The 15,106-nt window shown below is 37.6% G+C and overlaps 1 protein-coding gene across 1 annotated transcript in view; it reads right to left on the bottom strand.

Moving 5' to 3' along the window:
• LOC108543641 (ovostatin homolog 2) overlaps window positions 1–15,106 on the bottom strand; it is a 111,031-nt gene that overhangs the window by 30,154 nt on the left and 65,771 nt on the right. Inside the window, exons 2-6 of the mRNA XM_017894241.1 lie at window positions 14,377–14,560; window positions 13,728–13,884; window positions 6,399–6,451; window positions 1,444–1,464; window positions 699–867 (exon numbers count right to left, since the gene is read on the bottom strand). Of these exons, the coding sequence (XP_017749730.1) occupies window positions 699–867; window positions 1,444–1,464; window positions 6,399–6,451; window positions 13,728–13,884; window positions 14,377–14,560 (584 nt within the window). The remainder of the gene's footprint in view (window positions 1–698; window positions 868–1,443; window positions 1,465–6,398; window positions 6,452–13,727; window positions 13,885–14,376; window positions 14,561–15,106) is intronic.

Below are 15,106 nucleotides of genomic sequence, written 5' to 3'. Positions count from 1 at the left end.
AAAAAAAAAAAAAAAAAGTATATATTATATTATAATGTATATATTATATATTATTAACAGAACTATTATTAACATAAATACATATTAACATAAATACATTCATACAAAACAATTGTTTCTCCTTTACAAACCATCGACCTTTGCTTATGTTTGCCATTAATAAACAGTGTGAGGAAGACACTGAAGTGCATAAGACTGGATTTTGGAATTGGATAGAAAAATGCATATTTTGAATTCCAAATTCATCACTTTTCAGGTGTTAAACTTCGGAAAGTGTTTCTCAATATCTTCATCTTTAAAAAAGTAATAATGATACTACAATAAAAATTTTATGAAGATTTTAGGAGAAAATATGAAGGGACTAATGGCTAACATATGACTAATGTTAATTCCATTCTTTTCATAAGAAGTGCTTTACATCCCAGAAACTGTCATACAAAATAGAATTCAGATACTACAAAAGGAAGATAGAATAGATAGCCTAGATCAACAGAGAATTACAGGAAGATTATGGGCTGAAGTAGGAGATAAAAATCAGAGTAGATAGAGAACCCTAAAATAGTAACAGAGGACAAGGAAAGAGGAAAGGAAGAGACACTCACTTGAGAATTTGTTATTTAACAATCCTGCCCTTGCAAAATTGAAAAGATTTTGTAATTTTTTACTAATAGGTAATATTTTCATTGCTATTTATTTACCATATTCTTCCACAGAGAAGGAGTGATATGTTTTCTTCTCATTGAGCATCTCCACGGTGATTCTATACCATCCGAGGATGGGCTCTGAGATTAACTGGAAGGAAAGTTGTAGAATTCCTCCCACAGACTCCTCATTCACCCACTGTTGTATTCGGTTGCCTTCTGGATCCTAAGAATAAGAAAGTGTATTTTTGCATGCTGGATGTTTTTATTCATTATAAAGTTTCAGCAAGGTGCTTCCTACTTAGGTTTCTAACCTACTTAAGATTCAAAACATGAGTGTGTCCTCACATTCCCCAAGGAGTCTTGGTTACTCTCCTATCTGGGGTCACATAGGTGCATATTATAACACTTAGTATATTTTAGAGCTAGCTGTGATTTTTTTACATTTATTTTCTGTGTCAATCTCTGATTTCTTAAAGGCGGGCCATATTTTATCCCCAGTGCATAAAACATTAAGTACAAATTTATATACATTCAACAACTAAGCATTACATTAAATACAGTCATAGTTGCCCATTGTCTATATTATTATTATCTATATTAATGGGTGCATGCTAATATGAATCACATGGTGGTGGGGGTGGAAACCTATTTCTGTCCTCTTGAGGCTATCTACATGAAATTAATAATTCTGTGACAATTTAAATAGACAGTCTTCCCTGTGAACTGCCTTTTGATTTTGAGGTTTGGAGAGATGTTCAAAAAAATGAGAAAACAATTCTTCAACTAGTAGTTATCTTACCTGAAGGGTGATCAGTGGATACTGAAATAAAAATAAAAATAATGTTATTATATGAACTCAAGGGTTTTTTCCTAGATGAGTGAAGAGGTTAATTATAAATCTATTATTAAGCAAAGAAACAAGCACATTTAGGACAACCCAAACAAATATTGATTTCTGATTGAAAGTTGGAATATCTGTTGATTATACTGAGACTCATCTGCCTAGTTTTCAAGAATTTTCATTTACTTCTCTCTCTTTCACAACACACACCCTGCAGTCTCAGTAAGCAACCCTGCCCTTGGGTCTTTCCAACACAATAAAAATGCCCTCTTAGATGAATAATAACTTCCTTATTGACAAATTCGTGGTCAGTCTTCACTCTGACAGTTGCAATGTTTTACACTGCTGGTTGCCTCTTTTTGAAATGCTTCAATTTTTATTTCTGTATCTAGCACTAATTTTTTTTTGTCTTAGATTATTGACCATTCCTATACTCCACCATTTCCTTATCAGACAAGTAAATAAATGTAGACATTTGCCCAAGTTTCCCTTGCAGAGTCTCCTCTCCTTCATCCTTCTCCTTCCACCTCTTTGTATCTCCTTTCAGTTCTCTCCATGTTTGCCACTCTTGCCCCCTCTAAACCTATAGTCAACAGTTTGACTTTCATCCCTTAGTGTTTTTGTCTCAGGACCTTAAAACTAACAAGTTGAAATTAAAGACTCCCAGGCCAGAAGCCCTCATGTGAATAGGCTGATGAGAATTTTAAAAATGAGTACGTAGGGTCCTTTGCCCACTCCCCAAGTTGCTAAGTGCTCCTTCCCACTAATTGCAGCATTCATTCACTAATGAAACATAATGTGTCTGGAGACAGGAATAGGATTCATAAACCTTGTCCAGAATTCTTGTAACTGAGAAATAGAACAGTTGAATTAAGGACCTCACTTGTTATTCTAAATTCATGGAATTGAATCTCGATGAAATATTGAGATGGTATTGAAGAAATACTGCTGCATCATTAACTCAAGCATTAAGAGAGGCAGAGCTTCTCATGAGATTTCCTCATAGGAAGAAAAAAGAATATATTACCCAAAGGTGCCATGGGAAGACGTTAACCATTTGGATGAGATTCTAATAATGAGAAATTAACGTAGAGTACTCTCCCTTTTTGTTTGCTATTTGCAATATTTCCAATGCAGATGGCTTCAACTGTGTTCAACAAATTGAGTTTTTATTACTTAATGTGTCTTTTTTTATTCGTTTTTTTTTTTTTAACTGTTCTTGGTCTATTTCAAAAAACTAGTGAGCAAGAACCTAATAAAAGCACATTTTCATTGTTCTAAGCTGCTTGATTGTTTTCCAAAAACAATTATTAAAATGAGGCTGATTCTGCTCTAGTCACTAAGGACCATCTGCACTAAATCTCGTATAAACCAGTCAAGAACCAATATGACAACTCCTTCATGCCCCTTCTGGTTCATACTACCTCTCCCTAAAAGAGGGCCTCTTTTAGAAGACAAGTAGTTCCAGGTCTTAAGATAAGTTTCAAGAAAGATCTGAAACTTCTTGATGTAAATGAAACTTTCTGGAAAAAATATGTTTGAATATTCTATAAAACACTGACCTGAAGGAAAAGAAAGCCACCATCAGTAATGAAATTGCAGAAAATGAAAGAAAAGACTGATGTAAGATTTGGGCAGAAGAAACTAGGTATATGCTCTATATCTTGGCTCATTTGATAATGACCCAAGTTGCATCATTACTATATTTTGATTATGTAGTCAAATTTATTATGAATGCCCAAATCTCATAGGCCAGCCATGCATTGAATCTATTTATTTAAATGGAATACTGAACCGGATAATATCCAGCAATTAGAAATACTAGCTTGGAAAGATAAAACCACATGATCTCTTAGCTGCCATCATTTTTGGAACTGCTACATCAATTTCCATCTCTATACATAAACACATGCAGTTTGCTGTGCCATGGAAACTCCATGCCATAAACATTTGGTACAAATGTCTTCTTATCTATGACCCATATTTGAAGGAACAGTCCATTAATCCTGTTGTTCTTATGCAAATGTAGTTATTGTCAAGCAGGGAGTTGGATAATCATGTTTGGCCTAATTGATGATAATAAGTCAACAATGGGGGTGAGAAATAACAAGGAAGTTACGATACTGTTGCAGCTGCTTTGATTATCAGGGAGCCCTTTACTTCCCCATGGTGCTTCCAATCGAGGATGATTGTCAAAGGATTGCAGTAGAAATTCTCACTGCTTTGGTTAAATAGAGGAGTGGCATTCTTAGAAATAGAAGCTTCAACCATGAACCAAGGAGAACAGGAAGCACACGCTATCTTATAGAAGTGATTTTGGATTTAGATTAATACAAGGTCTTTGGGGCACTAAAAATTAGATTTCTGCTCTGGAAATGAAAATTAAGCAACAATCTAGTGAATGTAGCATAACTATAGAAGATGGGGGAAAGGAGGTGGATTAAAAGTGATGACGTCTTAAATATGTTAAGGATGAAGTACAATCGGGAGGAAGGAAAAGGCAGTAACAGAGAAACCATCTGTACAGCTTCTGTAAGCTTAAGAAGCTTCTTCGTAACTGCGTTCAGTTGATAGATTGACCTAAGAGACCACAAAAGAATGCTTAGTTCTAACAGGTTTCTAAACTACATGAAATGAAATTTATCAAGTATCCTGTTGTAAAGACTTCAGTCTTTTCCAGGTTACGATTCGTTGTCTTTTGACTGTTTTCACTATTAATCACCTTTGTTCTCAGATTGTCTCTAGCAGGGTTGTAGTTGCCTGCTGAAATACTGTCTTAGACTACCATCACCATGTTCCCGCTATGTATTTAGTTCCTTAACTGCACATCAGTGTCTATGAAATAACTTCTCTGAATTTCCCGTTAGGGAAAATGAGGCAGCGTCACTTTCCCTAATGGTTAGCAACACTTCCCCCTTTACGATCCCTGTGTAAATAAAGAGCAATATCTGGAAAAATTGGAAGCGGTCCTGGAACACATCCCCAGTCAAGTTATTTCTCTGCTCTACACACAAACTGCTCCTCTATGACCAACTGTAATTCAGGTGCCTTCACAACATGGCAACAAGCCTCCTTTCCAAATCGTTTTTCAACATGATCCTTTTTTTTTTTTTTTTTGAGACGGAGTCTCACTGTGTTGCCCAGGCTGGAGAGCAGTGGCCCGATCTCGGCTCACTGCAAGCTCCGCCTCCCGGGTTCACGCCATTCTCCTGCCTCAGCCTCCCGAGTAGCTGGGACTACAGGCGCCCGCCACCACACCTGGCTAGTTTTTTGTGTGTTTAATAGAGACAGGGTTTCACCGTGTTAGCCAGGATGGTCTCGATATCCTGACCTCGTGATCTGCCCGCCTAGGCCTCCCAAAGTGCTGGGATTACAGGCATGAGCCACCACGCCCGGCCCTTCAACATGACTTTCTATATTTGTTGTAAGTTTCAGCAAAGCTGGGTTATGACTATTCCCTAAATCCTCTTGATTCTCTACCCACATGCCTTCACTAACATTTTTTCTCTGCCTACAGTATCTTCTAGGCCTAATTTATACATTTGGTCATCTCTGTTCCCTAAGGAGTGTCTTGATTTCACCTACCCTGTGACATCTGTATCAGGCATGGCCAATGCTTCCACCTTTTTCTGGTTCTTTCCAACTACCCCCAGCTCCATTGTGTTTTACTTCTAACAGCTTTCACCTGTGAACTTTTTGAGAGGCCTGTTTTGGGGCCTGGTGGTAAGTTCTTAGGGGTTTACTCCAATGTTATGGGGGTGCCCAGAGCCAATAACTGCCTGATGCTGGAGTACAAAAGCCCAGCTTTGGTTCCTAAAGTGGAACGAACTCTGAAGTGTAATTTACACTCCAGAGCTTCCTGCCAGTCAGGCTGAAGACTTTGCCCAAAATCAATTGCATCCATGCTTGGTTTCCTCCCCTCCCCTGCCCTGCTTCTCTCCACTCTCTTATTGGTTTCTCCTGGCAGCACTTTCTTAGTAATTCAGTTGTCCATTTTTCCCTCTCTCAGAATCTCATTCTGGAGAAGTTGACCTGAGATAAAACCTCTCCTGGTAACTCCAAATACAAAGCAGCCGTAATGCTAAATTCACTGGTCATGTAATTCACTCATTCAGTCATTATAAAGTATTATTGTGACTCGGCTCACTGGCTCATGCCTGTAATGTCAGTCAGCACTTTAGGAGGCCAAGGCAAGAGGATTGCTTGAGGTCAGGAGTTTGAGAACAGCCTGGGCAACACAGCAAAACCCTGTCTCCACAAAAAATTAAAAAAATTAGCTGGGCATGATGCTGCTGCCAGTAGTCCAAGCTACTTGGGGGACTGGGGCAGGAGGATCGCTTGAGCCCAGAAGTTAAGGCTGGCGAGTTATAATCGCACCACAGCACTCCAGTCTGGGCAACAGAGCAAGACTCCATCTCTAAAATACATAAATAAATAAAATATTCACTCTATATAACATTACTCGTTCACTCAATACATAATTTAATAATGGTATAATATTAAGAGCCTACTCTCTGCCGTATCCTATTCTTCCAGATGTCAGGAATATAGTCATGCATGTTGCTTCATTTATGTTCTTCTCCAACAACCTCTGTTCTAATGTAATCATTCTGGGGACAGAAAGAGTAACTTCTGTATCTTTGGGTCTCGGCTTACCTAGCACAGTGCTTTATAAGTGGTAAGCATTCAGTAAATTACGGACTTTTATCTGTAATTAGGAAATATGTTTAATTGTGTTGACCAGAGAGAGTGAGGAAAAAGAAAAAAGGAAAAAGTTTGATGGTAAGGGAGGAATACATAGGCTAATAAGAATGTAAAACCAGTAACTTAGACTGGCCTGCCTCATTTTCATGGATTAATTTTAAGAAGCAAAACCATGCACAAATACCTACCTCTTTCTAGCTATAACTTACCATTTCATCAACTGGTTTCAAATGATCATCCAGAGACACAACTCGAAACATCACTGAAGAAAGAAAGAAAGGTGATGTAATGAAAGTATTTACCTTTTGTGTCATCACTGCTTTCTTCCTACATCGATTAACTTAGGTGAATCAAAAAGCACTAAGTTACTACCACCTGTGATGAGGAGTTACACGCACATCTTATGTAAGACATATTGGATCCCTGGGTTACCAGGTTGAGCTTATTAAGCTATACTGCCAAGAAAGGGTTCGGTAAAAGAACTTTTTGTCTTTCTTTTGTACTTCTACCCCTGCTTTATCTTTCTCCTCTTCTGCATTCTCACAACATGTGCTCAGGCTGCCTAACGACTTCACTAAAGAAACAAAAGCCAGAGGAAGCAGGTCACTTAACTGTTAGTACAATTCCTCACAGAGATTGCATGTATACTTATTTAGTGTGTGCTTTTTCTGTATATCCCTCATCAACCAATACCCTTATTCCCTTAACCCGCAGTGGAAGCGTCTGCAATCAGCTGTATTCTCCCACTCGCACATTCTTATCCATCTGTGTCCTATCCCTGAGTTGGTTCTCAGCCGGATGGACCTTGTCAAACTCATGTTACTGTGCTGTCAGTAAACTTCATTCTCTTTTGAAGATGTTTCTCTCTGCCCCTGTTTCTCTCGCAAAACTCTCGATTTCTTTTTTGCTTTGAGGTTGCCTCTCTCCCTCTAGGTCTCTATAGTGGAGACCTCTCATCTTCCACATGGCTTGAGAAGGGAAATAAGTAACTTCCTAGTTCACAACTCCAACAAAACATTTTTTTCTTGCATTTTAATTCAAAAGAGAGAAATTATTATTTTAGATGCCACTAGTTTCAGAAAATTTATTCCTGTTGATGTCATCTAATGACTTTCTGGTTGCTGTCATAGAATGTCACCTGGCTAACGGTCTTCCTTTCTACTGCTTAGATGTCATGGGAAGTTTTGATATGCTTTAAGGGAAATGAAGATTTTTGTCAAAACTGGTATTGGTCATCATACCAGAGTCATTGTATTTTGGAAAAAATGTCATTTGCTGATGACAAGACTATGTTGTCATCTGTCTATATATATTTTCTGTCCCTTTGTGTTTTCAGGTTCATTTAGAGTTCAACTTTGTTAATCTCATTCTTCCAGATTATTGACCCTTTCCTGGCTTCAATTCATTTATTCACACATTAATTTTTAAAGTCTTTATTTGATAACCTATTTCATAATTCTGTTCATATGTATGTGTAAGTATGGGTGTCAAATGCTGACGATTTTTTTTAAAAAAAGACTTGCTCTTTGGGTATCACGGAATTCATAAGATTGGCTGAGAAATGCTGATCCCATCATATCTCATGGTTTAAATGTGGTCTCTACGTTGATGGTTCTTCAAATTCATATCTTCAGCCCTTTTTTCTTTTTTCTTTTTCTTTCTTTTTTTCTTTTTTGAGACAGGGTCTCACTCTCATCACTCAGGTTGGAGTGCAGTGGTGCAAGCTCAGCTCACTGCAGCCTCAACTTTCCAAGCTCAGGTGATCCTCCCACCTCAGCCTTCCAAGTAGCTGGAACTACTTTGCCCTACCACACCTGGCTAACTTTTTTGTAATTTTAGTAGAAGTGGGTTTTCACCATGTTGCCCAGGCTTATCGTGAACTCCTGGGCTCAAGTAATCTGCCTGACTTGACTTCCCAAAGTGCTAGGACTACAGGCATGAGCAACTGCGCCTGGCCCTGCCCTTTCTTCTTACCTAAAGTTTCATAAATACTGCTTCCTGCTTGACATATCTGCCTGAATATTTAGAAGATATCTCACCCTTACTGTGTCCAAAAATGTAATCCTGATTTCTTTCCTCTTGCCCTACACTTCCTTATTTTAGTAAATGACAATTCTGTCCAGGTGTTTAGGCTAGAAATTTTGGACTCATTCTTATTCCCTCATTCTTGTCATCCCCTCATTCTCATTCCCTTTTTATATTACACTCTACATCAAAACATACCTTAAAGATATTACCTGCTATTTCTCTTGCCCAGAATGATTTTCTCCACCCATGGTAGACATCCTCACTTCATTCAGGTCTCTGCTTAATTATCTCAACACATTTTTTCCCTCTAGTTCTAATCTTTTCACCTACTTCGTTAGCTCTGTCATTTAAAAATCGAATTCTGGCTGGGCACGGTGGCTCACGCCTGTAATCCCAGCACTTTGGGAAGCTGAGGGGGGCGGATCACAAGGTCAGAAGTTTGAGACCAGCCTGGCCAATATGGTGAAATCCTATCTCTACTAACAAAATACAAAAAAAAATTAGACGCCTTGTTGGCACACATCTGTAATCCCAGCTACTCAGGAGGCTGAGGCAAGAGAATTGCTTGAACCTGGGAGTCGGAGGTTGCTGTGAGCTGAGTTTGCCCCACTGCACTCCAGCCTGGGCAACAGAGCAAGACTCTGTTTCAAAAAAAAAAAAAAAAAAAAAAAAAAAAGATTTCTCTTTAACTCCAAAACTGTCCCCGTCTTTGTTCAAGATGTAATCATCTCATGTTTGGACTCTCACAACTGTCACTAACTGGATCGCTGCCATTTTTGTGGCCATAACCTAGCTAATCTTTCTATGGTTATCAGAGCCACTTTCTGAAGACTAAATCTTATCCTGAATCTTCTCTAATGAAAACCTCCCATTGCACAAAAGCCAGTGTCTTCATAACTTAATGTGTAGCAAGTCACACGTTACTTTTTGTGAAGTTCCGACCTGGCCTTCTACCGCAGCCTCCTCTCCAGCCATTCCCACCGAGCCTCCTAACCTGAAGCTATACACTATCCCTTACCTGCAGTAATTTCATCTTGAACACTGACTTTACTTCTGTCATAGTTATTTCTATAATAGCCCTTTCCTTCTCACACAGAGGGGCTACTTTCCCTTCTACCCCAACACTGGAAGCTTGAATAGCCCTTCTTTAATTCTCCCAGACACAACTAGAATCTGCTTTACTGAAGACTTTGTACATCAGTCAAGTACCTTATCCCTTCTTACTCTAAATGCATTCCTGTATATCCTCTTTGATATACTTATTTTTTAATAACTGAAGAATTAGTCACTTTCTATTCTATCTGTTTACTATACTTTTTCATATTTTGTTCATGCCACTATATACCAGTTAATATATTGCATTATAAATACTGTGAACTTCCCTGGTCAGTTTCTCGTTTATCAATTTTGTATTACTCTGCACTTTTATATTGCTACAGTGTATCAGATTATCCAGGGCTCAATATCCACATAGCAAGGATTGAGGAAGTTGTAAATCAAATGGACTTTTAAACCGTATTAAAATATGAAGATTGTACCAGATGTTTTACTATCATATAATCTATTATTTATTTGAAGGGCAGATTTTTATGGAATTAAGAATAAATGTCTCATAAAATGTCAAATAGTTTAGGTAGTATTTTAATTCATGGTAGGTTAATGTAAAATAACCTGTACTCATTAAAGAAAATTAAGAGAAATTCCCTGAGATAGAAACAAGTTGAACTACAAATCAATTACACACCCAAATCTAAAAACATGCTGTTCATGGCTCGTGCGTTTGCATCTGTATGCAGATTTTCCATGTAGAATGTCTTCAGTGATAATATGTTTTCCCTATTTTAAAAAATTAACACAAGCTACAATAGGTGTTTAAGAGGTGTTTTAGAATTATGTCAATCTCCAGAAAATATTTGTGATAACTGTACCAGATTAAGTCATGTACAGATAACTTTCATTCTTATTTCTTTTATAGGTAGGGTACCCTTATCATGCAAGGTGTATTCTTGAAAACTCTCAATTTAAAACTAATTTGTTTAGGAGTTATCTTGTTAAGAGATTACATGTGTTACTATAAAAGTATAGCCCTCATGTAGCCATAGCATACATAGCTGATAATGCACTCAGCTTGCCATCTTTAAAACTATAAAAACTGTAAATTTTCCTTCAGTTAAAAAATTGGGGAAAATGTTTTCATTAAGTGAAATTATATACAAGAGTGAGATAACAAAAACTTGCTTTCACATCATAAACTTTCAAAGCCATATAATTTAAATTTATATAATTCACAGATATTTCTAGTGCACTTATTGTCAAAATAGCACAAAATTTTCAAAACAGGACAAAACTACTTTCTTCATAGAATGACAGTGGCTGTCAGGGAAGCAATACACATTTTTTTTTTTTCCTAGGTAATGGGAATCCTACTGCTTCCTCTGGATTAGTAGGTAAATTTAAGTAACTTCCTCTCTATAATTCTCTGAAGTTTAAGAGTTTTATTGTAGAGCTTAAAAAACCTTTTAGATTTTTGGTGATTCTTTTTTCTCTATTTAGGTGCCTGGCATATTTTATAGATTTACCCGTAAGTATGTATTTTCAAGAAAAAGACTAAAATGTATTAATGTTTAAATAAAGAAAATATCTTACTGTTCTAAATCTTGTAGCAGGGATAAATGCTTTAAACAAGTGCAATGAAACTCTTACAACAAAATTTCAAGAGAAAGAAGTAGTTGGTGATTATTTTGGGAGAGGGACTTCTTACAACCTAAAGTTATACGAGGTAAAACCTATTCCAAATTTCTTAAGAGCTACTCTGTGCTCATTGTCCACAAGATAGCAGACAAACTAATTGGTTGTCCTGTATTTATTTCTGATCTCGGAATTAAATTTCATTGTGTGCTTTTTCTTTGATCTTGGGCACATTTGGGCAGAAGTGATAACACTGAGGAAAAGCCAGTCAAATAAGTACTCAGTTTTCAGTCAGGCAATTACTTCTGGTCAAACCAGGAACTCAAAGAAAGTGTTAATTGCAAATATATGAAGCTGAAGAACAAAAAGTTGCAGAAATGTATCTAGATAATTTCTGCATCCTCTCTTTAGAGTTTCAAATGGCCACATTTGCAATACTGTAGCCATCAATAGTTCCCTATAAAATTTTTAGCCTGCACTAATGTTCTGTCTCCTGTAATATCTCAAAGGGAGGAGGGGAGATGCATATATAGACATCAAAATGCAGGTGGCGGTCACATATGAAGTAACAACAAACTAAATGTGCAATGAGGTTTTAGCATACAGTCATAGTTAATATCACACCATACTTTTTATTCAAAAAAGCATGATGCTGAGTAGATTATGAATATTTGTAGCATTATATCTCAGATGATAACGATCAGGTTTTTGAAAACTGACTATCTTTCAATTGCGTAAGGCTCCTGGCTCAATTTCTTTGCTATTTTATAACCTTTCCTCTGTGCATTAGACTCTTTACTAGACTGTGGATGGATAAGAAATTAAAAAAAAGAAAGCATTCATTTTAAATTAAGTTTTAATGTTTCTGTGCTCTTTGAAGCAGCAGCCACCTTCCCCACCTCTGCCTTCTGCAGCTCTCCTTAGCAAGAATTCTAGAAGCCTTCCTTAGACATCCTCTTGTGTCAACCACATACAGTCTTCCCCCTCATAAGCACCGCCCACCCCAGCATGCATGCTCTCTTAATGTTTGTTCCACCATTATTGGTGCCAGCCCAAACTGTACAGCCATGCCCTGTCTTTCTTGTCTAGTCCTTCAGTCTTTCTCTGGTGCCTAAATACCGACCTGAATGCCCTCTTTTGTGAAGTGAGGGAGGGAAGCAAAGGGTAAGGGGAAGAGGAGTGGAAGGGTGGGGACAGCACAATGCATGCAGTACATTCTTCCATCTCCAGCACACATCCTTCACCTCCCTCTGCTTATGTTGTTCTGGGATCACAGTGTGTTGGTGCCTAAGCAGGCTCTGATTACTCTGATCCCCAGTTCATCCACGACTGCCTGATCCCCACATCTGTAGTGACTCCCCACATCTGTAGTGACTCCTTATGGGTGCTGCTTAACTGCATGAAAATGCTTCTTTAGTTCTACATTCAGGGCTTTCCTTTACCTCTTTTATTCACTGCAGCTTTTTTCCCTTCCTTTTTTTTTTCTTTGATTATATCACATTTTATTCTATTGTCTTTTTTTATTATTATAGAAAATAATATTACACGTGCATTAACACCACCTACATAACTGACTTTTTAGGAACAGAGATCAGGCTGTTTGACTGTATGCATAAAGTTATTTTAATTTTTAAAAGTTCTAGGGTACATGTGCACAACGTGCAGGTTTTTTTTTTTTTCTTTTTGAGACGGAGTCTCGCTCTGTCACCATATATGTGCCATGTTGGTGTGCTGCACCCATTAACTTGTCATTTACATTAGGTATATCTTCTAATGCTATCCTTCCCCCCTCCCCCAACCGCATGACAGGCCCCAGTGGGTGATGTTCCCCTTCCTGTGTCCAAGTGTTCTTATTGTTCAGTTCCCACCTATGAGTGAGAACATGCGGTGTTTGGTTTTCTGTCCTTGCCATAGTTTGCTAAGAATGATGCTTTCCAGCTTCATCCATGTCCCTGCAAAGGACATGAACTCATCCCTTTTGAGACAGAGTCTAGCTCTGTCACCCAGGCTGGAGTGCAGTGGCCTGATCTCGGCTCACTGCAAGCTCCACCTCCCGGGTTTATGCCATTCTCCTGCCTCAGCCTCCCAACTAGCTGGGACTACAGGCGCCCGCCACCTCGCCCGGCTAGTTTTTTGTATTTTTTAGTAGAGACGGGGTTTCACCGTGTTGGCCAGGATGGTCTCGATCTCCTGACCTCGTGATCCGCCCGTCTCGGCCTCCCAAAGTGCTTCTACTTCTCATTTTATGGCATGGTTTTCTAATTAATTCTACCTCAGTGCTTTTTTATGTACCATTCATCTCATCAGAAATGTCTTTCTTTTGACTGCTGTAATCTGTATTCATCAACTCCTTCTGCACCCAGGAGAAGAGAGGAGGCTTTTCAGCTCGATTCAATGTCATGTTGGTCATTCTATTACTTGGGCAATTCTCTAGTCACTAGGGGTATCTCATTTCATGTTCGTGACATACTTTGTTGCTGTTTTATTTCTATTTCAACCATAAGCTTGTAAGTTTGCATGAACTAAAATTCAAAATTCCCAGATATGTGGTTAGAATGTTATTAGAATAACATGGATATTATTAGAAAATAAGAATAAGGCGCTCTTTAAAAATACACTTTCTGAAGCTCCCCACCCCAGACTCATGGAAATGAAATCTCTAACATTTAGGCTATGTAATCTATATTTTTATTTTGTATTTTTAAGCAGGTTCTCTAATAAAATTTAATACAATAAAATTTCTGAGCTTGTATTGTGTACCATCAATTCAAATATCATATAAGTGACATTAGTTGAGGGTAACCTGATTTAGGTACACTCACCTTTCTGTCCAGGTTTGTAGATGGGTTTATCAGTTTGTACGAAGACCACGTTCTCTCTGGATCTGATTGCCACAGATCTCCTCTCTTCCAGGTTGAGAGTGGCTCCTTTAGCAGAAAATGTAATAAACGCCAGTGGGTCAGGTCTGGCCTGAGGAACCTAGGGAACCAATAAATACACCATGAAACTGATTTTTCGTTAAGAAATCCCTATCACTGCGTGTTGGTAACACTAAAAGTTTTAATTCCTAATTTGTCATATTTATTTGTTCAATAACCAACCTTGTTTATTTCTCTTGCTTCGTCACTTCCTTATCTCACCATTTAAATGAATTCTTTTGCTTTTCTTAAAACTTTCCTTTTCTGCACAAGATATATCTCTTTTCTGCACAAAAGATATATATATTTTTATATATCTTATTCCCTTCAACAATTTTCTATCATAAAATCAAATGTTTTGGCTCTTGCCCTTGTTACCATTTATGACTGTACTGACATCATGTCAAACTGAGGACTATATGATTCTTTTAAAAATTAAAATAACTTGACGCATACAGTCAAATAGCCTGATCTCTGTCCCTAAAATGTCAGTTATGTGGGTGGTGTTCACCTGTAATATTCTTTTCTATATTAAGCAGAAAGAAGCATTTACCTCAAAGCTGATGCATTTGAAGAAATTTTCTCCAGTAACATTTTCTTCAAACATTTTGGTCTGGACCTCACCATAGTTGAGGGAGACCGTCAAAACAACAGATTCGGTGAGATTAAAAAGCTGGGCACAAGCTTTATCCAAAGAGCCTTCTTGTAGAACAGAAGGAATCAGCAGAACATACTGCCTACAAAATTCAAGCAAGACCATTACAATTGGATGTGTCAATGATTAGTTACTTAGCAATTATTGTGTTAACTGAAGAATTTTTGAGTTTAAGTATGTTATTTTTAAATGTTAGAAATACATCAAATGGCTAAATCTGCATGAAACAGAAAGATGCTGGCCTATGAATTAAATTTTAAAGAGTCAAAAGGAAATCCCAATTAAAAATCAGCAGGTAATTCGTCATTAGTTCTATAAAGGTTAACATCATCAGTGTTCTTATGCAATGCTTTTGCCCCCAAACTGGCACAGCACATTCTGTTTTATATTTGCCTACTATTTGTCCAGTTCCTTCCCCAGCAGCTGTCAGACACCTCTTCCTCAACATAAATATAGCACTGTTACAGCTCTTAATCAGCATTCTGGATATCTATGAGGCAGAGATGATGGTGCCATTCAAATTTGAAATTTACTATTCCCATGAGCATATTTTGGATTATATTGTAAAATGATAAAATTCTTTAAAATCAAATCACTGCAATAAAAATGTAATGTTTAATTTTTTTTT

Source organism: Rhinopithecus bieti, unplaced genomic scaffold (assembly GCF_001698545.2).
Source record: "Rhinopithecus bieti isolate Rb0 unplaced genomic scaffold, ASM169854v2 scaffold_23748, whole genome shotgun sequence".
Taxonomy (NCBI): domain Eukaryota; kingdom Metazoa; phylum Chordata; class Mammalia; order Primates; family Cercopithecidae; genus Rhinopithecus; species Rhinopithecus bieti.
The sequence above is the reverse complement of the archived record's forward strand: the minus strand, read 5'-3'. Positions and strand labels throughout refer to the sequence as shown.